This window comes from Salmo trutta, chromosome 2 (genome assembly GCF_901001165.1).
Source record: "Salmo trutta chromosome 2, fSalTru1.1, whole genome shotgun sequence".
In the NCBI taxonomy this organism is placed as follows: domain Eukaryota; kingdom Metazoa; phylum Chordata; class Actinopteri; order Salmoniformes; family Salmonidae; genus Salmo; species Salmo trutta.
Window position 1 is genome coordinate 59,380,450 of NC_042958.1, and position 22,936 is coordinate 59,403,385.

Consider the following 22,936-nt stretch of genomic DNA (forward strand, 5'->3'; position numbering starts at 1 on the left):
GCACGCACGCACACACGGACGCAATGCAAACACGCACGCACGCAGGCCCCCCCCCCACACACACGCACACACATGCCTGAAATGTACAATGAAGTATACAGTCGTCCTCAAAATGTGTTTAACAGCTCTTGACTGAATTTAGAGATAACACAACCAAGGCCTTCCTGAATTAATCCAGCAAAGAATGGGTCAAAAGTATTTGCAAATTTTCTATCCTCTGATGCTCTTGTTTTGGGTCTATGAGTGTGTGGGAGTTTGTGTGTGTGTGTATCCCTGAGCCCCCCCCCCCCCGTCGGCTGTATTCTTTCCTGTTATCTGGCAACAGAACACTAGTAAAATCAAGCGACTCCATCATGTCTGCTTGCCTTTCGCCTCCTACAGCCTCTTTGCACGCAGACCAAAAACCAAACATGGACCTATACTGACTGCATCAAGCTTCAGGGAGGCAGGCAAGCTGTCACACCGACAGATTTATCTCTTTCCGGATGTTGGCCATAAAATATTTGGTGCAACACTCAGCAATGAAGAAAACAATTATATAAATTAAACATTTACGATATATATCAACAAATCTCAGATAGGCATAGAATGCAGCTGTCTTGTTTGTTCTATTTTGTGTCTGTTAATTCTTGTCGACTGGACCAGCGAAATACAGAAGAAACATCATGTATTTATTTATAAGTGATTAAAGGGAGTAAAAACATAAGTTAAAAACACAATATTCAATTGATATCTTTATTCGTTTTGACAGAAAGGCAATAATAACATACTAATTACAACATTAATATAAAAAGGTTTCCATTCCAAACAAATATGAACTTAGTGGTTCTGCTTTCTATTAACACCTATGTACAGCCTTCGACATTTTGTACAAATCGATATAAATTATGACCTGAGTTTCTGACGCATGCTCTGCAAACCCATATCCACGATTTAATATGGATCAACTGAACAGTTTTGTCATTATTCTTCCCGTGTTAGGTAAGCTAGCCTACAGTAAAAATGGTTTACCCAGCTTTTCAGGGAAATACCTACTTTCACTTCTGTCAGGTCTACGTCCAAAAACAAGCCAGCGCCAGCTTCTACTTTTTAGAGCTCTGTAAAGTTCATTTGATGTGGAAGGGCCTCGTATTAAAACTCTATGTTTAGTCTTTGTTAATAAACAGCCCCAACGCTTTGCTGTGGTACTGAGTGATGCACTGCGCCGGGGTGCTGTAGATGCGATCCCTGTTGGTACCAGTGGTTGTTATAATCCTCCAGGTAGGGGGGCGACGAGCTGAGGGGCGGCTGCGGGACCTGGGGCCTGATGGCGGGGGTAGTGAGAGAGTTATTGTCCCAGACCGTCGGCGATTGCGGGGAGTTGCACGCCATGGAATCGCTGGCATTTGGACTGTGGTCAAGAGGAATCTCGCCGTTCTTGTAAAGCTTCTTGAATTTGGACCTCCGGTTTTGGAACCAAATCTTGACCTGTTAGGAAAGAGATGAATGTTATTAGTCTTAAAGTCATGTTCAAACAATGAACATCGTCATTTTGATAAAGGTAGGCTGACCGGTCTACGTTATAAGGACACCTGGCTCAAGAACACACATCCAAAAAGGTTTTGTGTGAACTTTTGTTGTAGTTGTCAATATTCAAATGCAATTTTTTAATAAACTATGCTTTTTTTCTTTTTTACAATACAATGAAACAATAGCGTAGGCTTCCTATGAATAATTTGATATTTACCTGTGTCTGTGTCAGACCGAGTTGTGCCGCAAGTTCGGCTCTCTCCGGGAGGGCGAGGTACTGCGCTTTCTGAAAACGTCTCTGCAACGCTGCTAGTTGGTAGCTGGAGTAAATTGTCCTCGGCTTGCGGATTTTTTTTGGTTTTCCATTCACCATACGAACTTCAGGCTCGGGTTCTTCTTTCACTACAAAGAAAGAAGCAGCAATTGCATCATTAGTTCTCAGTATCAGTTTATAAAAAACATTTAACAATGCCAAAACAATGTAATAATAATAATGATAATAATAATAAGTTATAATCAATAAAAATGGCATGTTATTATTGTGATAATATATTAATACTATTATCATTATTACATTGTTATATGCTAGTTGAAGTAGCAATAGCAATATTTCCATGTTGCAATGCTAAAATATATGGAAAAAGTCTCGATCATGCTCAGCCTGCTATAATAACCTCAATAGTTGGTCAATATTTTATATAATATCCCTAAATATCTGCCAAGTGATTCGCATACAGTCGCTATCACTGCAATTACTAACCATAATGGTTTATGACTAGCTGTTAATAACTTGCTATATTATTCATCAACGGCTATCTATTAGCACCATGGTTTCAACTTCAGTATTGTAGTTTCACTCTATTCACTCTACTTGTAATAAATCCCACCTATACAAAATATGATTTTAACAGGTGAAATGAATGATATGTCTGAAACCCAATTATGACTATGACAGAGCAGGCCCTTTAATGGTTTTCGCTATCTCTGCTATCTCCTTCTATTTCGTTTAACTGGAATAGTCAACCAATATATGTTAGATGGTTCCCAGATAGAGCAGACCTATACAACACAAAACTACCCAAGAGACTACCTGAATGTTTTTTTTCCACACTATGTATGTAGCCTATCCGTCTCTCTCTTCCTCCTCTCCATTTACGCATACACGGAAACGATTCAGTGGGTAAACATCGAAATGAGGCAAAATATAACACAGAAATAATTCCAATATTTTCAGTATTTACCTGAGCTTTGAGGTGAAGCCTGCAGATGATCTCTGTTGTAATGTCCATATTGTCTGTAGGCATTTGTGTAAGGGTATTCAGATTTGGTGGGATAAACTCCCGCACCACCCATTCCATTCAGATTGAATTGGTGATGGTAGGCATTCATTTGTTGCCCGTATGTTTGACTCTGATAATATTCGTGATGGCTGTGAGCCGTTTGTCCACTGTAGTAACCCATGTCCGTGACTGAGGACTCCGGAAGAGTCGGAGAGTCCTTGGAGCTCGGATGGCAACTCATAGATCCGGGGAGATCGGTCAAAATGCTCGCTATCTTCTTTTCATAAATCTGTCCACTCATCATGGGTAGACAAGAAAGTCCACGATAATTCGTAAATACAGAACGTTTGTGCAGTAGTGTTAAAATAAATCGCAGTGAAGAGATATAGTCAGTAGTGCGCCCTAAACGCAAGTCCTTGGAGAGCAAGTCCTCAAACTCTCCTAGCTGTAGTAACTCCGTTGTGGCTGCGCTCTACCCCGGCGAAAATGAATTATAGAGCGCTGGGATGGATACTGCGTTTTCATTGGCTCCAGTCAATATTTTTTTCTCTCCCTCTTTTCCTCCAGGCGAAATAGTTGCGCTCAGTATGTAAAACCTACACTTGGCCAAAAGTGCCTAAACACGCATGCCTTTTGGCGAGTCAGGTCTGGCTTTTTGAGGCAAGTTAGAGTTATTTAGCTGTTGACAACATCACTCCAAAGCACAGCAAAAAAGCTATAAACAAACTTTACATGGCTTCTTGAGTGATCTTGTGCTTTGTTTGAAATGGAGCTCAAAGAGTACTGGCACTCTTGTGGCCTACTACGTATCCCACCCACTGTAGCCAGAACGTCTGTCTCATTACTTGTCCTTGTTCTTGAGAAGAGCTAAGATACAGAATTAGGACATCGTATTTACTTATTCAAAGGGGGCCAAACTGTGCCTCTAGCCTATCCATTCTAATTCAAAATGAGAAGAGATCAAAAGGATAAGGAGACCATTCCATTGAATGTCTTTGAGGAAATTATTTGTTGTGTGTGTGTGCTTGTGTGTGTGCTTGTGTGTGCATGCGTGCGTGTTCCAAAATCTATGCCAATCTCCAAAAACAACAAACTGTTACTGTTATTGTCATTCTGTTAAAGGAGTGCTCATTGATTCGGTCTCAAAAAGTATGTGAAGTTGATGCACGAAGTCACATTACATCCAGGTTCTGTAGTTTTTTGGGTGATATGGTCATCATCCAGACATTAGACTATCCCAAGGTTCTAGTCATTTTGAAAACCTTCCATGATATTCTATGCCATTATTTTTTAAACAAAAAACACTCAAAAAAATGTCTTGTTGAAAGCATGGGCAACACTGCTCCCTAGTGTATGGTTGAATGATTGTGGCGAAAGTTGAGGTGCTGATATATATAGTACCAATCAAAACTTTGGACACACCTACTCATTCAAGGGGTTTTCTTTATTTTTTACTATTTTCTACATTGTAAAATAATAGTGAAGACATCAAAACTATGAAATAACCAAGTAACCAAAAAAGTGTTAAACAAATCAAAATATAATTAATATTTGAGATTCTTCAAAGTAGCCACCCTTTGCCTTGACAACAGCTTTGCACATTCTTGGCATTCTCTCAACCAGCTTCATGAGGAATGCTTTCCAACAGTCTTGAAGGAGTTCCCACATATGCTGAGCACTTGTTGGCTGCTTTTCCTTCACTCTGCGGTCCAACTCATCCCAAACCATCTCAATTGGGTTGAGGTTGGGTGATTGTGGAGGCCAGGTCATCTGATGCAGCACTCCATCACTCTCCTTGGTCAAATAGCCCTTCCACAGCCTGGAGGTGTGTTGGGTCATTGTCCTGTTGAAAAACAAATAATAGTCCCACTAAGCACAAACCAGATGGAATGGCGTATCACTGCAGAATGCTGTGGTAGCCATGTTGGTTAAGTGTGCCTTGAATTCTAAATAAATCACGGACAGTGTCACCAGCAGTGCACCCCCACACCATCACACTTCCTCCTCCATGCTTTACGGTGGGAACCACACATGCTGAGATCATCCGTTCACTTATTATGCGTCTCACAAAAACATGGAGGCTGGAACCAAAAATCTAAAATTTGGACTCCAGACCAAAGGACAGATTTCCACCGGTCTAATGTTCATTACTCGTGTTTCTTGGCACAAGTAAGTCTCTTCTTCTTAGTGGTGTCCTTTAGTAGTGGTTTCTTTGCAGCAATTCGACCATGAAGGCCTGATTCACGCAGTCTCCTCTGAACAATTGATGTTGAGAGGTGTCTGTTACTTGAACTCTGTGAAGCATTTATTTGGGCTGCAATCTGAGGCTGTTAACTCTAATGAACTTATCCTCTGCAGCAGAGGTAACTCTAGGTCTTCCTTTCCTGTGGCGGTCCTCATGAAAGCCAGTTTCATCATAGCGCTTGATAGCTTTTGCGACTGCACTTGAAGAAACATTCAAAGTTCTTGACATTTTCCGGACTGACTGACCTTCATGTCTTAAAGTAATGATGTACTGTTGTTTCTCTTTCCTTATTTCAGCTGTTCTTGCCATAATATGGACTTGGTCTTTTACCAAATTGGGCTATCTTCTGTATTTTTAAATTTTTTTATTTCACCTTTATTTAACCAGGTAGGCCAGTTGAGAACAAGTGTCACGTCCTGACCCTAGTAAGAAGTCATTTTCTATAGGAGAGTAGGGCAGGGCGTGACAGGGGGTGTTTTGGGTTGTTCTATGTTTTCTATTTCTATGTTTAAGTTCTAGTTTTCTATTTCTTTGTTGGGATTGTTTGGGGTTGATCTCTAATTGGAGGCAGCTGATCCTCATTGCCTCTGATTAGAGATCATATTTAAGTAGGGTTTTTTCTCATTGTTGTTCGTGGGTTATTATCTTTTGAGTAGTGTGTTGTCCTCTCTGCGTCATGGTTTGTTGTTTTTGTGTTTTCAAGTATTTAAGTGTATTGCATTCAGTTTCACATTTAATAAATATGTGGAACTACGAACACGCTGCATTTTGGTCCCCTCCTTCAGACAGCCGTGACAAGTTCTCATTTACAACTGCGACCTGGCCAAGATAATGCAAAGCAGTACGACACAAACAACAACACAGAGTTACACATGGAATAAACAAACATACAGTTAATAACACAATAGAAAAGTCTATATACAGTGAGTGCAAATGAGGTAAGATAAGGGAGGTAAGGCAATAAATAGGCCATAGTGGCGAAGTAATTACAATTTAGCAATTAAACACTGGAGTGATAGATGTGAAGAAGATGAATGTGGAAGTAGAGATACTGGGGTGCAAAGGAGCAAAATAATAAATAACAGTATGGGGATGAGGTAGTTGGATGGGCTATTTACAGATGGGCTATGTGCAGTGATCTGTGAGCTGCTCTGACAGCTGGTGCTTAAGGTTAGAGAGGGAGATATTAGTCTCCACCTTCAGTGATTTTGCAATTCGTTCCAGTCATTGGCAGCAGAGAACTGGAAGGAAAGGCGGCCGAAGGAGGAATTGGCTTTGGGGGTGACCAGTGAAATATACCTGCTGGAGCGCGTGCTACGGGTGGGTGTTGCTATGGTGACCAGTGAGCTGAGATAAGGCAGGGCTTTACCTAGCAAAGGCTTATAGATGACATGGAGCCAGTGGGATTGGTGACGAATATGAAGCGAGGGCCAGCCAATGAGAGAATGCAGGTCGCAGTGGCGGGTAGTATATGGGGCTTTGGTGAGAAAACAGATGGCAGTGTGATAGACTGCATCCAATTTGCTGAGTAGAGTGTTGGAGGCTATTTTGTAAATGACATCGCTGAAGTCAAGGATTGGTAGGATAGTCAGTTTTACGAGGGTATGTTTGGCAGCATGAGTGAAGGATACTTTGTTGCAAAATAGGAAGCCGATTCTAGATTTAATTTTGGATTGGAGATGCTTAATGTGAGTCTGGAAGGAGAGTTTACAATCTAACCAGACACCTAGGTATTTGTAGTTGTCCACATATTCTAAGTCAGAACCGTCCAGAGTAGTGATGCTGGACGAGCGGGCAGGTGCGGGCAGCGATCGGTTGAAGAGCAGGCATTTAGTTTTACTTACATTTAAGAGGCCATGGAAGGAAAGTTGTATGGCATTGAAGCTTGTCTGGAGGTTAGTTAACACAGTGTCCAAAGAAGGACCAGAAGTATACAGAATGGTGTCGTCTGCGTAGAGGTGGATCAGAGAATCACCAGCAGCAAGAGCGACATCATTGATGTATACAGAGAAAAGAGTCGGCCCGAGAATTTAACCCTGTGGCACCCCCATAGAGACTGCCAGAGGTCCGGACAACAGGCCCTCCGATTTCACACACTGAACTCTGTCTGAGAAGTAATTGGTGAACCAGGCGAGGCTGTCATTTGAGAAGCCAAGGCTGTTGAGTCTGCTGATAAGAATGTGGTGATTGACAGAGTTGAAAGCCTTGGCCAGGTCGATGAATACAGCTGCACAGTATTGTCTCTTATTGATGGCGGTTATGATATCGTTTAGGACCTTGAGCGTGGCTGAGGTGCACCCATGACCAGCTCTGAAACCAGATTGCATAGTGGAGAAAGTACGGTGGGATTCAAAATGTTCGGTGATCTGTTTGTTAACTTGGCTTTCAAAGACCTTAGAAAGGCAGGGTAGGATAGATATAGGGTCTGTAACAGTTTGGGTCTAGAGTGTCTCCCCCTTTGAAGAGGGGGATGACCGCGGCAGCATTCCAATCTTTGGGGATCTCAGACGATATGAAAGAGAGGTTGAACAGGCTAATAATAGGGGTTGCAAAAATTGCGGCGGATAATTTTAGAAAGAGAGGGTCCAGATTGTCTAGCCCGGCTGATTTGTAGTGGTCCAGATTTTGCATCTCTTTCAGAACATTGGCTATCTAGATTTGGGTGAAGGAGAAATGGGGGATGCTTGGGCAAGTTGCTGTGGGGGGTGCATGTGGGGGGTGCAGGGCTGTTGACCGGGGTAGGGGTAGCCAGGTGGAAAGCATGGCCAGCCGTAGAAAAATGCTTATTGAAATGTTCAGTTATCATGGATTTATCGGTGGTGACAGTGTTTCCTAGCCTCAGTGCAGCGGGCAGCTGGGAGGAGGTGCTCTTATACCACCCCTACCTTGTCACAACACAACTGATTGGCTCAAACGCATTAAGAAGGAATGAAATTCCACAAATTAGCTTTTAAGAAGGCACACCTGTTAATTGAAATGCATTCCATTCATGAAGATGGTTGAGAGAATGCCTAGAGTGTGCAAAGCTGTCATCAAGGAAAAGGGTGGCTACTTTGAAGAGTCTCAAATATAAAATATATTTTGATTTGTTGAACACTTTGTTGGTTACTACATGATTCCATATGTGTTATTTCATAGTGTTGATGTCTTCACTAGTATTCTACAACGTGGAAAATTGTAAAAATAAAGAAAAACCATTGAACGAGTAGGTGTGTCCAAGCTTTTTACTGGTACTGTATATATTTTTATGACTGTAGTGACATTATCCACATCTGTGCATTCATACTCCTGTCGATGTCACATATGTAATGAATTCCTCCAAGTAGAGTATTCTATTGTATTCTAAATACAACACATTGAACCATGCCTGTTAATGTATGAAGTTATACTACCCCCTTGTGGTGTGCATGTGGAAGGTTCAACAGTATATTTTCACCGTTATAAACAGAAAAATGTATAACAATTACGACCTGGCTAGAAATACAACTGTAAGAGGGATAATTCATTACTTTATATAGCTGCTTTAATTCTAGGAAACTCGTCACCAAAGAAGAATGCATTGTGTAACCTTGACTCTCTGGTGTATGACTGCAATTTTGCAATAGAATGCCTCCACATACGTTATTGGGGTGAAAAGCAATGAATATATATTTGGCCATAATGACAAGAAGTAGGCCTAGAGGTTACTTACTTACTTAGTCCTCCTCGTCCCGAGTGGGACATAAGGACACAACAATCTTCTGCCACTTGAGTTTGTCTTTGGCCACAGATTGTGCCCTGTCCCATGGAATACAGCCAGCGAGACCTGATCAGAGACAACCTACAGGAAATGTATGTCCGTTTTGAGATGAGAGAACATCACTGTAGTGCTACAGACCATCCAACAGGTGGCGTTCATGTCACATCATGAAACTTTACAACTCTCTCGCTCTCTCTCTCTCTTTCTCTTTCTCTCTCACGCATGTGCACACAAGCACACACACACAAAGACGTTGTATACTGTATAAACTCTTTCACATGCCTACTATGGTTCCTGGTGGAATGCTGTGTTATCTAGATCCGAGGTCATGAAGGCTTCTGCTGGAATGGTTATAGAACAGAAGCAAATGAAAGGCTCATTGTTAGTAAGTATCCCAGGCAGACATTTTTTTTCGGAACTTCCATTGTACAGTAGACCAAGCTGCAGAAAATATTCTCACAACAACTATATATATTACAGTAAAAAGTAGCTTCAAGGAAGTATTTCTGTACTTCCCTAGGGTAATGTGTTAAACTGGAGCATCTGGATGTATTCCAGAATAGGACAAAGGCCCGGGCATCTCACTGTAAAGCAGTAATTACTGGCTAACCAGGGTTTGGTCCATCGACATACTGGATTGAGCTTACCTTTTGTAGGAGACATTCTAAATGGAGCTGTTTTCCTTGAGGAGAGTAATGTTCTGCCAAACCACTCAAATCCTTCTAAGAGCCAGCTGTGTCATTATGGTAGCCCCCTAGGCCCAAAGGGGTGTCTGTATAATAGTACTGAATCGACTGACCAGCATTAGACAGACTGACTTGAGTTTTGGAACTCCTACTACAAGACTTTAGGACTGTAATTCAAACAATGGTCACATTCAAACCAAATGCCGGGAGGTTGATTTTGCTGGAGAAATGACACTTTAAGAAAATACTTTTTGTGCTGAGACAATTGGAGTGGAGCCACTACCTAAAACAAGACTGGGTACTTCACCTGTGAAGTTGAACAGAACGCTTTGTCAGCTCTTTGAATGATCTATCTACCCTCTATGTCACTCGCTTACTCTCTTGTTCCACACAAAGTGCCTATTTAGTATCCAGCCGTTCTTTTTTTCTTGTTAGTCTGTTAGACTGTTCTGTTCTCATGTTCTCTGCTTGAAGGAAAAACCCTCACACTTGTAGGTCATTTAGTTAATATTCCCCTATGGCGATGCAGGGGGGAAAGTTACATGTTTAGCTTTAGAATGATAGCAGATTATTATAGAGGCAGGCCTATTTCTCCAGGCATGTGGAAACGTGCCGACATGCCTGCAAGCGCACGTAAACACCCACAAGGAGAGGAAATGTGCATACTTACATGCACAGCACAACACGTGCATGCACGCGCACACGCACGCACGCACGCACACGCACACACACACACACACACACACACACACACACACACACACACACTGCAGACTAAAAAATGCAAGCTTCTTTAGATATTGAAGTGTCCTGGTTACAGAGTACTGATCAGATAGAATGGATGGATGGCTGGGTTAGAAAATCAGGGAGTCAAGGCACTCTGGTGATTGAGACACCCAGCAGTACATCTCTCTATGGTCATTGATGAAAGCCACAATGGTGGGGGAGGAAAGAGCCTAGTTAAAGCCTGGATAATGTCCTCCCAGTGTAACGCCCTGGCCAAAGAGAGGGTTTTTTTGTTCTTTATTTTGGTTAGGCCAGGGTGTTACATTGGGTGGGCGTTCTATGTTCTTTTTCTAGGGTTTTGTATTTCTGTGTTTTGGGCCGTATGTGGCTCCCAATCAGGCACAGCTGAAGTTCGTTGTTGTTGATTGGGAGTCACACATAAGGAGCATGTTTTTCCTTTGTGTTTTGTGGGTAATTGTATTTTGTTAGTGTGTTTTCCTAACAGAACGGTTTGCTGTCGTCTTTTGTTTATTTTTGTAGTGTTCTCTTTTTTATTAAAATACTAATGATGAACACATCCTCCGCTGCGTATTGGTCCACCTTTTCCGACGATGACTTCTCTGTTTCATCTGACGACGAAGACAGCCGTTACAGAATTACCCACCAACAACGGACCAAGCAGTGGAAGAAGGACAAGCGCCAGGAGAGGAGTGTTCAGGATTCGTGGACTTGGGAGGAAATCCTGGACGGGAAAGGACCATGGGCTCAAGCTGGGGATTATCGCCGCCCGCAGTGGGAGATCGAGGCGGCGAGAGCTGAGAGGCGCTGGTATGAGGAAAGGGAGTGCAGCAGACACGAGAGGCAGCCCCAAAAATGTTTTGGGGGGGGGGCACACGGGGAGATTGGCGGAGTCAGGCGGTAGACCTGAGCCAAATCCCCGTGCTTACCGGAAGCAGCGTGGTACTGGTAAGACAGCCCGGTTTATCCTGTGCCTCCTCCTCGGTCCAGGCCTCCAGTGGGTCTCCCCATCCTGGTCCGTCCTGTGCCTCCTCCTAGGTCCAGGCCACCAGTGGGTCTCCCCATCCTGGTCCATCCTGTGCCTCCTCCTAGGTCCAGGCCACCAGTGGGTCTCCCCATCCTGGTCCATCCTGTGCCTCCTCCTAGGTCCAGGCCTCCAGTGGGTCTCCCCATCCTGGTCCGTCCTGTGCCTCCTCCCAGGACTAGGCCTCCAGTGGGTCTCGCCAGTCCGGAGCCGCCAGAGCTGCCCGCCAGTCCGGAGCCGCCAGAGCTGCCCGCCAGTCCGGAGCCGCCAGAGCTGCCCGCCAGTCCGGAGCCGCCAGAGCTGCCCGCCAGTCCGGAGCCGCCAGAGCTGCCCGCCAGTCAGGAGCCGCCAGAGCTGCCCGCCAGTTAGGAGCCGCCAGAGCTGCCCGCCAGTCAAGGGCCGCCAGAGCCGTCAGCCTGTCCGGAGCCGTCAGAGCCACCCGCCTGTCCGGAGCCGTCAGAGCCGCCCGCCTGTCCGGAGCCGCCAGAGCCGCCCGCCTGTCCGGAGCCGCCAGAGCCGCCCGCCTGTCCGGAGCCGCCAGAGCCGCCCTCCTGTCCTGAGCAGTCAGAGCCGCCCGCCAGCCCGGTGAGTCCTGTGCCTACGCCTAGGGCCAGGCCTCTAACATGTCTCCTCAGCCTGGTTAATACTGGGTCAGTGCCGCCGGAGCCGCCAGGGACGCAGCCAGGGACCGGGCGCAGCCAGGGACGCCCGCCAGCCGGGCGCAGCCATCGACGCCCGCCAGCCGGGCGCAGCCATCGCCGCTCGCCAGCCGGGCGCAGCCATCGCGGCCCGCCAGCCGGGCGCAGCCATCGCCGCCCGCCAGCCGGGCGCAACCAGGGTCGCCCGCCAGCCAGGCGCAACCATCACCGCCCGCCGGCCGGGCGCAGTCAGGGTCGCCCACCACACCTTCGACGCGGCCAGGTGCGCCACCTAAGAGGGCGACGCCGAGGGTGGAGCAGAGGCCACGTCCCGCACCTGAGCCGCCGCCGTAGGAAGGCCCACCCGGACCCTCCCCTTCAGTGTCAGGTTTTGCGGCCGGAGTCCGCACCTTAGGGGGGGTACTGTAACGCCCTGGCCATAGAGAGGGGTTTTTTGTTCTTTATTTTGGTTAGGCCAGGGTGTTACATTGGGTGGGCATTCTATGTTCTTTTTCTAGGGTTTTGTATTTCTGTGTTTTGGGCCGTATGTGGCTCCCAATCAGGCACAGCTGAAGTTCGTTGTTGTTGATTGGGAGTCACACATAAGGAGCATGTTTTTCCTTTGTGTTTTGTGGGTAATTGTATTTTGTTAGTGTGTTTTCCTAACAGAATGGTTTGCTGTCGTCTTTTGTTTATTTTTGTAGTGTTCTCTTTTTCATTAAAATACTAATGATGAACACATCCTCCACTGCGTATTGGTCCACCTTTTCCGACGATGACTTCTCTGTTTCATCTGACGAAGAAGACAGCCGTTACACCAAGGTAAATCCTAGGTAATGTCCTCCCAGATAAAGCCTGGGTGTAGTACTCATTAGACAGAATGGATGGCTGGGTTAGGGAGTCAGGGGGTCAAGGCAAGCTGGTGAGTGGGAGAGCCAGCAGTAAGTGTCTCTCTGGTCATTAATGAAAGCCACAATGGCTCCAACTCAAGGACACTGAGGCCTCTGTACAGTGTGTATCTGTATGAACCTGAGAGCCCCGTCTTGCTAGCCTCCCGTGTGTATTACAGTTTTCTACAATCGCTAGGACCCATTTCTCAATACTGAGGTCACTTTTTCAAAACTCTTCACAGAGTTCTCCTAATCAACTTTCAGCTTGACACAGCAGTTCATTTCACATCCAAAATGCACTAAAACTACCAAAACTCTTCATACATGTCTCAAATCAACTCATTCTTCCATAACACTAGCAAAGGTTGTCACCCAACAAGCACACGTTGTCACTCATAAAACAATGACCTAAAAAACATTAACAACAGGTAGCGTTACACAATGTTTTCTTTACAAAACAAGAATGACACCTCGCTACTGTTTAGGATTCACTGCAGTATATGTTACAGGAATGAATCAGACATGATGCAATATGCTTCAGTATGTTTTATGTCATTCTTTGGCATTGAGTGATTCCAAAATACAATAATTTGTTTATACACCGTCTGCCGATACAGATACAGTAGCAATGCTAGTCAATCCTGTGTTCTGCATTTGGCCACAGGTTCTCGTCCACATCACATCTTATGTCATCTTGGACAATACACCTAGGAAAGAATCTTTTGGCATGCCTGGTCCATCCCTGGCAATGTTCTGCAGATATGTCCAGGCATCCAGCATTCATTGCGTCCAGGAGGGACATTTGATCATGTGGATGGTGGTCATAAACCTTCCACCACCATGAGGAAAATAATTCCTCTATGGGGTTGAGGAATGGAGAGTAAGGTGGGAGGAAAAGTGACACCATCCTGGGATGGGCTGCAAACCCTTCTGTGACTGTACGGGACTGGTGAAATGACACATTGTCCCATACAATTACAAACGTTGGCCGATTTGGCCTCACTGCAACCCTTTCCTCACCTGGCACAAACCTTCCATAGAGGTCATCCAGGAATGAAATGAGACGCTTGGTATTGTACGGCCCAATTAGCGGTTTGTGTAACAGCAATCCATCAGAGGATACTGCTGCACACATTGTGATGTTGGTACCCCTCTGGCCCGGGACATCCACTGTGGCTCTTTTCCCAATCACATTCCTTCCTCGTTGAAACCAGCCTCATCCACAAAGATGAATATGTGGGGTGTTCGCCTGGCTTCAATCTCCATGACTCTCTAACATAAATCCACAAGGCAACATACAGTTAGGCTATTACGGTAGTTTACATTATACCTAAAAACATGCCATTGTGTGCTTCTGCCCTGTTTGGTTTTGTTCAAAACCAGTTCTGTATTTTATAGTCATCTTACCTGGGCATATTGGTTCCTGAGTTGCTTGACTCGTTCAGAGTTCCTGTCAAAGGGGACAGTGTACAACTGCTTCATCCTGACTTGATGTTGTTTCAGGACTCTAGAAATAGTTATGTTTACATTGTGAATATTTCCAAATGTAATGTTGTCTGCCAACACTCTGTCCCAAATCTCTGTGAGTTTTATGCCATCGTTTCTGATGTGACCATATCAACGATTGCAGTTTCCTGCACAGCAGTGAAAATCCTACCTCTCCTGCCTGTGAGAGGTAACCGCTGGGTCCTAAGCAGAAATACAAAAACAATCACACAGAAGTGGGTTTGGAGGCTTTACTCAATTTACCTCTGTAATGTGCAGTTCAGTCAGATGCCCTTGCAGAATGTACATCTTACCTGTTGTTTTGCCGGAAATGTCTCACAATAGATGCCAGTGTTTAGCATTGCAGATTTGGCTGCACTCTCAGACCAGCCTCTCTCATTGATAGACCATGATTTATTACATGATCAATTATAGTAGCCTGCTGAAGGAGTCAAATACCTAATGGGAGCCAGATGTAGCCAGATGTTGTGACAGAATGCATGAACGTGCGCGCGCGCGCGCGCACACACACACACACACACACACACACACACACACACACACACACACACACACACACACACACACACACACACACACACACACACACACACACACACACACACACACACACACACACACACAGTAGACTAAAGTATGCAAGCATGAACGCACACACAGTGTACACCAGGGATCATCAACTAGATTCAGCCGCGGGCCGATTTGTTCTTGAGCGGATGGTCGGGGTACCGGAACACAATTACAAATAATTTGTAGACTGCAAATTGACTGCAAGAAGCCAAAACAAATACAGTATAATGTTTGACTGAAACATAATCATTTAAAACGTTGCTTATATTTGCATATGATCACGTTTCTCTCTTGTGTGAGAATACTTGGGAACATATTTCTTAAATTAAAATCTCTTGGAGATGATTTCCTGGTTTTGTACTGTCTTTTATGTCCTACAATGGAAGAAAAAAAAAAAGTATTACATTTTTGCTGTGAAAACTTGGATGGGCAAATAAAACCAGGTTCGTGGGCTGCCAGTTGGGGAACCGTGGTGTACAACCTGCAGTGGATACTGTCTAAAAGTCCCCCTGACCCCAGTGGTACCACCCCCACATGTATAAATCCCCAGAGTCAAAGGCCCACTCGCATTGGCCATCTGCTGACCGCAATAGGCCTTAAAGGACAGTCCTCTTTCTGTAAATGTTTTCAAGAGTTTTAACACACTTCCGCTCCCAATGTTCCCCCACAGTCCAGCCCATTTAAGATGCCCCTTGGAGTGTGTGTGTGTGTGTATGCGCATACATGCGTTCACACAATGTCACGTCGTTCGTATGAAGGAGCGGACCAAAGTGCAGCGTGTGTATCATTCCACATATTTTATTGAACTGTGAAACTATGCAAGATACACAAATAAACTAAAGAACAAAAACAACAAACCGTGACGAAGAGGTGCAACATACACTAACTCAAAAACAATCTCCCACAAACCCAGGTGGGAAAAACAACTACTTAAGTATGATCTCCAATTAGAGACAACGATGACCAGCTGCCTCTAATTGGAGATCATCCCAAAAAAGCCCAACATAGAAATACAAAAACTAGAACATAACAACATAGAAAATCTAAACTAGAAAAACCCCCTGTCACACCCTGACCTACTCTACCATAGAAAATAACAGCTTTCTATGGTCAGGACGTGACACACACAGTCTTAGAGGCAGGTGCATGCAACTCTCCATGACATCCCATCCCCACAGCCCTGTGCTTTGAAAAAGGTTGTGACTAGCTTCAGAGGAGATCGAGAGAACATATTGGATTTCAATCAAGGAATATGAATGGGCACTCTCAGCAGATGAATCCAAATATATCTGATCATTACATGAGAGATAAACTGAGTGGGTGTAGTTGATGATAAAGGAAATATTAGCCAGTCTATTCATGACTCACTAGAGGGTACTTAAACAAGTGTCCACTATAAAAGAGTGTTTTTACAAAGAGGTGGGATTTAAACTAACAACCCTGGGGGTATAAACTATAAACAGTGGACCTCTCTGACCCCTACAGCATTCCATGCCAATCAACATTGTAACTGTAATTGTAATTGACTTAACCTTTTACTGCAGTGGGCTAATTCAGGGTCACATGAGTGTTTCTGGGTAGTCTTAAATAAATCTACATTGAAACAAAGCCAAAGTATACACCTCACACACATGGTTATGGGCTTAAAAAAAAGAAGACACTGGTGTGCTTAGGGTCGATGTCCTGTTGGAAGGTACACCTTCGCCCCAGTCTGAGGTCCTTGTTTCTCATGGTCTGAGTCTGTAACGTGTCTTCTGGCAAACTCCAAGCGGTCTGTCATGTGCCTTTTACTGAGGAGTGGCTTCCGTCTGACCACTCTACCAAAAAGGCCTGATTGGTGGAGTGCTGCAGAGATGGTTGTCCTTCTGGAAGGTTCTCCCATCTCCACAGAGTTACTCTGGAGCTCTGTCAGAGTGACCATCAGGTTCTTGGTCACCTCCCTGACCAAGGCCCTTCACCCCCGATTGCTAAGTTTGGCTGAGCGGCCAGCTCTAGGAAGAGTCTTGTTGGTTCCAAACTTCTTCCATTTAGGAATGGAAGGGGAAAGGGGGATACCTAGTCTGTTGTACAACTGAATGCATTCAACTGAAATGTGTCTTCCGCATTTAACCCAACCCCTCCGAATCAGAGAGGTGCGGGGGGCTGTCATAATCGACATCCACGTCTTCGGGAATGATGGAGGCCGCTGTGTTCTTGGGGACCTTCAATGCTGCAGAAATGTTTTGGTATCCTTCCCCAGATCTGTGCCTTGACACAATCCTGTCTCGGGGCTCTACGGACAATTGCTTCGACGTCATGGTTTGGATTTTGCTCTGACATGCACTGTCAACTGTAAGACCTTATATAAACAGGTGTGTGTCTTTCCAAATCATGTCCAATGAATTGAATTTACCACAGGTGGACTCCAATCAAGTTGTAGAAACATCAAGGATGATCAATGGAAACAGGATGCACCTGAGTTAAATTTTGAGTCTCATAGCAAAGGGTCTGAATACTTATGTAAATAAGGTATTTCTGTTTTTTATTCATAATACATTTGCACAAAAAAAATAAAACCTGTTTTCGTTTGTCATTATGGGGTATTGTGTGTAGATTGATGAGGGGAAAAAAATAACAAAATGTGGAAAAATCAAGGAGTCTGAGTACTTTCAGAATGCACTGTTTGCCAACTTGCGGTGAGAAGTGCCAACCCAGCATGCTGGACAATGTCACTGTCTCCCAGTGAAGCATTTCTTCTTGAAAGACCAATAATGTCTGGGCTGTCTGTCTGTCTGTGCCCAGGCTGTGCCCATGCTGCCAGGCTGCATCTTTTCCCTTTGGTTGTCCAACTTGTCCCTTCAGTATAAATAGTCCCCGTTGTTCCCCCTTTGGCTGAATGGACCTCTCTCTGTCTTTTCTGTCTATCTAATCCCTTTCTTTCTCTCTCTTTCTTTCTTTCTTTCTTTCTTTCTTTCTTTCTTTCTTTCTTTCTTTCTTTCTTTCTCAAACACATACACACTTACTTGTGTGCACACCTAAGCTTGCACAAACACACACACGCACACATATAGAGGCATCAAACCCTCCAACATCCTGGCAACTTCGGCCCAGTCCGCAAGAATGCATAATCTATTCTGACTGGAGCCCTACTGATCCCAGAATGGCTGGAAACAGCTGTTGAGGAAGTGATCAAAAGAAAGAGAGAGAGAGAAAGGGAGTCTCCACTTCTTTACATCCTCTTTGTTCCCTTGGCCCCTCCAACTCCTCTTATTCACAATTGCCTCTTTCTGAGTGGGAGTTTGGCTGCCAAGGGAGGGCTGTGTAAGGCAATAAGATGGCTCAGCACTGGCTGTCTCTAGGGTGGTGCAATGATTTCTGAGCGATCGCTGGGCTTCTCCAAACTTAATGGCATTCCAAAATTCTCTAACAGCAGTTAAGGAAGATCTTCAGAGGTTATAAAGATACAACCTCTGACTACAAATGCCCAGACCAGCCCAGCACTCCACGGTTTGAACTTTGAACCCCTACTGGTTTTCTATAGGCTTTGACCTCTCACCCTTAACGGTCATCCACCACTCCTATTGGTTATTGGAGAATTGTGAGCATGTAGCCTCGGTTACTATGTGGTGTGTTCACTCCTTGAGTGTCTGTGCACAGTTGAGATGCCCTCCCAGTGAAGGGCTAGGAAGCCCCACCCTGGCTTATCAGTCTCTGTTTGTTTTGGCTGGGGTTAAGACACGGAGGGGGTCTAGATGAAACAGTACCCTCTGCTTATCTCCATGACATCAGCACCCGGTATATCTCCTCACAACACATCTCTGGACGGGAGTTAGGCTACACGCTTTCCCATGACAAGACGACTGTTTACACTAGAGCCCTGCACAGGCATGAAATTTAATTTGGACTGTGTTTAATTCAGTGTTCAGTGAGGCCCACACACTTGACTGAGCCTCAGTGACGGAGGTAGACAGGAAATAATGACAGGAACCATGACAACGTGTTCAATCTGGAGGTGTCTTTGTGTAGGTTTGTGTCAGTCTAAGTTAGTTAGTCACCCAACCATATTTACAAAGCTCTTTGACTGAGTTCTGTGCAAGGGAGGAAAATTACAGCACAGTCTTGTGAAAGGATTTCTTTGACATGCACCTTGTTATTTTGTAGGCTTTTGTAAGTTAACACTGACTGTGTGGAGACTAGAGGTGTCATTTCTCTGGGAATGTCTCAGCACAGAGGGGTTGGGGGAATTACCATTCCTCCACTTTTCCACCTCAACCGCCTACACAAAACTCAGCCAAACTCACTCCATGATAGACCATGATAGGTCAGTGTTTCTCAACGTTTGGTTTGTGGACCGTCCGGCCCCAGTCCTTCAGATGGGTCAGCTGACAGAATTTAGTCCATTTCAAAAGACAGCTACGTTTGAATCTAAATGGTCCTCTCCGTGAGTAATCAACATAGCTTGGGCCCTAGCACAAAAACAGGTTGAGGAACACTGCAGTAGATGACCATCCAAATTAGGGAACACATCTAGTGAGGTTAATAAGCAGTACTCATCGGTGTCAGCTAACAATACCTCTGAGCTTTGCTGTGATTAAGCTGCATAAATACACCATAGCCCGAGCCTTCCTCTCCTTTCCTACCCAGTCACATACTGTGTTAAGCATTCCCAAGGGGGTGATTGACATTCTAGAAGCTTCCCCAGAGTCCCCACTGAGTAGGGCCAATAGACATACCATAGATACAGTATTTTTGTGTATCTCTAGTCAATATCTTTTTTTATTTATATTGTTATACTTACTGTATACACAGACAGGAAGTACAGTATGAGGGCTGACGTGTTTGTTGACTGAGATCTCTTAATGGGTCATCCTATATTTACAGTAGGCCTTACATACTTAACATAATTCTATTGTGCTTGTGAAATTTGAGAAAGCTAATGCACCTGCTGACTGTAAGGAGCACTGTGTCACCCGGTTGAATAAATATGCAATATGACTCTTAAGCACCTTTAAAGAAACATGTTCTCAGTCACTGAAAGGATTTCAAACTATAATACAGACAACAAATTTGAATGAAATGAGATTTATTTGCCTGTAATACCATAAATATTACATGTGGTCATTGCATAAACAGAATGACCATCGTCTACAGTATAAACTGTAAATAAACCGTAAATCTAACCGTAAATAGAGCACAGTCTACGCTGCCTAAACTGAAGTATCTAAACTGCTACCTACCACATACTGCAGTGTATTGTTATCGGGCCAGATAGCTGGTGAGAGACAGTGCCACCCAGTCGGGCCTCCATGTGTTTGTCTTGCGCAGTGTCCCCAAGGCCCCCCAGCACTAATGAATGGATATTTAATGATCTGAGAGAGCCATTCAATTGAGTGGAAAATGTGCAGTTCTGTGGAGCGCGGCTCCCCCTGTCACAGGAAAACAAAGGCCTCACTCTGCATTCACACACACCCAGGAGAGAGAGTGTACTCACACGGTGGGGAAAAGAGGCTGAACATACACATAGTCACACACATACAGTGGGTGGAGTAGAGAGGATCCAGTTGCTATGATTGCAACACTTCACATTCCAGATCCTGTTAGCCTAATCCTACTCAACCTTCTGGAATAATGAGTGCATTCATAAAACAATGCGGCCATATTGGATTTAGGACTGAATAAGGATTTATAATACACGATTTTCATGATTTTCAGTAGTGCTTATTTTTTTAAGGTGATACACGGTAAAATTGATATAATAAGCAGATTATACTTTACAAGAAACATACTTTGCATGCTGATCAAAAATGATATTTATCACTATCTTACAAGTTACAACAGAACTTAACGAGTGACTTCCTGTTTTTGATTTAGGATCAGATATCTTGTGGTACAGTCAAATCTGCCCACACTAACTCAAATACTTCCCTTTTCTTTATTTGCTTTGAAATATCAGTTTAAAACAATACATCACAATAACCATGCAGAGAATAATATTTTTGGGATTCACTTAAGTTTATGAATATTAGGAAAATACAGCAGATCCAATCTGAAACATCTGCCCACCCCATCTTGCAATAAACATGGACCCAAACCAAAGGTTCAGCCAACCAGTTAAGGCTAGAAGGTACCCAGGTTTTGCCAAATTAGCGTCAAAGGTAGATTTTTTTGGGGCATTTTAGCTAACCCTGTCCCTAACCCTTTTCCTAACCTTAACCTAACTGTCACGTCCTGACCATAGAAAGATGCTATTTTCTATGGTAGAGTAGGTCAGGGCGTGACAGGTTTTTTTTACTATGTTTTCTATTTCTATGTTGTCAGGGTCTAGTTTTGTATTTCTATGTTGGGGTTTTGTTTGGGATGATCTCCAATTAGAGGCAGCTGGTCCTCGTTGTCTCTAATTGGAGATCATACTTAAGTAGGGGTTTTTTCCACCTGGGTTTGTGGGAGATTATTTCTGAGTTCGTGTATGTTTCTACTCTGCGTCACGGTTTGTTGTTTTTGTTCATTCAGTTTATTTATGTATGTATTGCAAAGTTTCACAGTGAAAATAAAATGTGGAACGACACACACGCTGCACTTTGGTCCGTTCATTCCTACGACAGCCGTGACAGAATCTCCCACCACCAAAGGACCAAGCAGCATGGTATGGACCAGTGGACTATTGAGGAGATAAGGAGGAGTATATCCAGGGCTTTGGAGGATTTAGGGGCAGGAGAAAAGCGCCTCCCATGGGAACAGGTGGAGGCAGCGAGAGCACGGCAACAAGGGAAGCACGAGAGGCAGCCCCAAAATTTTGTTGGGATGGGGGGGGGGGGGCACACGGGGAGATTGACCCAGCCGACCAAGTCAGTTATTGAAAGACAACATGAGAGAAGATGTGTTCAATGAAAACCCACCCTTTTATGACTATTTATTTATGGGTCACAAACACCCTCTATAGGCCCCGTGTGGTCACTGAGGAGCCTTTTGACACACTATCAAAGTAAGACAGGAAACAGGAAGTGTGATAGGAAGTGCTCTGTGTGTTTATGAGAGGTCTAAGGAGCTTGATCATGTAACCATGTTTAACTGTGCAAGGAGCCAGGGTCAGCAGCAGCGGACATCTCATAGACATCCAACGGTGAACAGACAGGAGGGGGGATTTAAAGGAAGGAGATCCTGTAAATCCAGGTGGTGCTCCAGCACTGTCCTAGCTGGCTGGATTCACTTCCACCCCCCCTCTAATTGTGTCATTATTCACTGGCCCATCTGCTAGATTACATTAAGCCTCATCGCAGTGACCATACATCACCTTTACTGCACTATAACTCTAACCAATAGCCGGGTGGATTAGAAGAATGGACACGGTAAATAGGATAAAATGGGGGTTGATACGAAAATAATTATCTGGCGAAGCATTGGTAATATCTCAATGTGACAACTTGAGTTATGGGGACAATTGTGGAGAACCACATAGTAGACCTCCTTTCACAATATCATTAGCTTGGAGAGGAAAATGCCATGTGTGAGCTACTATAAACAACAGACATATCTGTATTTCCTCTACAGTCTTGTCCTTCCTGTGGGCTACCAATAAAGGGTTTCCACGAATCAAAATTGGCTGTATCGTAAACATTCATGAAAACAAACATTTACTTTTTGGTCTTAATTTAAAGTTAGGGTTAGGAATAGGGTTAGCAATGTGGTTACGAAGGTTAGGGTTAGGTTTAAAATCACATTTTAAGACATTAAATTGTAGAAATATACAGGGTTTATGACTTTGCGGCTGGGATAACTAGTGACGACCACCATAAAGGTAACGCAGAACTTGCCCTGTCCAAAGAGGTCTGAGCCCCTAAAGGAGAATGTTTAGGTTTAGTCTTACAAAGAGCTCTCCTTTGGTAAACATTACAGGCAAGTGTCAGTGTGTAGAGACAGCAAAGTTGTTAAGTTACGAGTTGAGTGCCGTTTAAGAAACCTTGACCAGACCATTACTACAGGTTCTAATGTCTTGAGTGGACTTTTTTGTTGGCTGGTTCTATTTTCTTAAGTGGAGTATTTTTTGTTTTTTAGCTAGTAGTTATCTGCCCAGTGTATCTATGGGAACAGGCCACCTCAGAACTGTTATTGTGTTTCAGGGCACTGTG

General features: G+C 44.3%; 1 protein-coding gene across 1 annotated transcript; it reads right to left on the minus strand.

Moving 5' to 3' along the window:
* Nucleotides 1-721: 721 nt before the first annotated feature.
* Nucleotides 722-3,270, minus strand: LOC115159171 (homeobox protein Dlx3b). The gene is made up of 3 exons (XM_029708635.1): nt 2,751-3,270; nt 1,727-1,911; nt 722-1,467 (listed from the first exon to the last, which is right to left on the minus strand). Exons 1-3 carry the CDS (start codon nt 3,091-3,093, stop codon nt 1,156-1,158), a joined length of 840 nt encoding a protein of 279 aa, XP_029564495.1. The 5' UTR covers nt 3,094-3,270; the 3' UTR covers nt 722-1,155.
* Nucleotides 3,271-22,936: the final 19,666 nt, after the last annotated feature.

What these genes read in the sequence shown, in the direction of transcription:
- LOC115159171 (XM_029708635.1), bottom strand. Translation starts at nt 3,093, where the DNA reads ATGATGAGTGGACAGATTTATGAAAAGAAGATAGCGAGCATTTTGACC. An exon ending in GGCTTCACCTCAAAGCTCAG is followed by an intron (nt 1,912 to 2,750) that starts GTAAATACTGAA and finishes CTTTCTTTGTAG; the next exon opens with TGAAAGAAGAACCCGAGCCT. An exon ending in TCGGTCTGACACAGACACAG is followed by an intron (nt 1,468 to 1,726) that starts GTAAATATCAAA and finishes CTTTCCTAACAG; the next exon opens with GTCAAGATTTGGTTCCAAAA.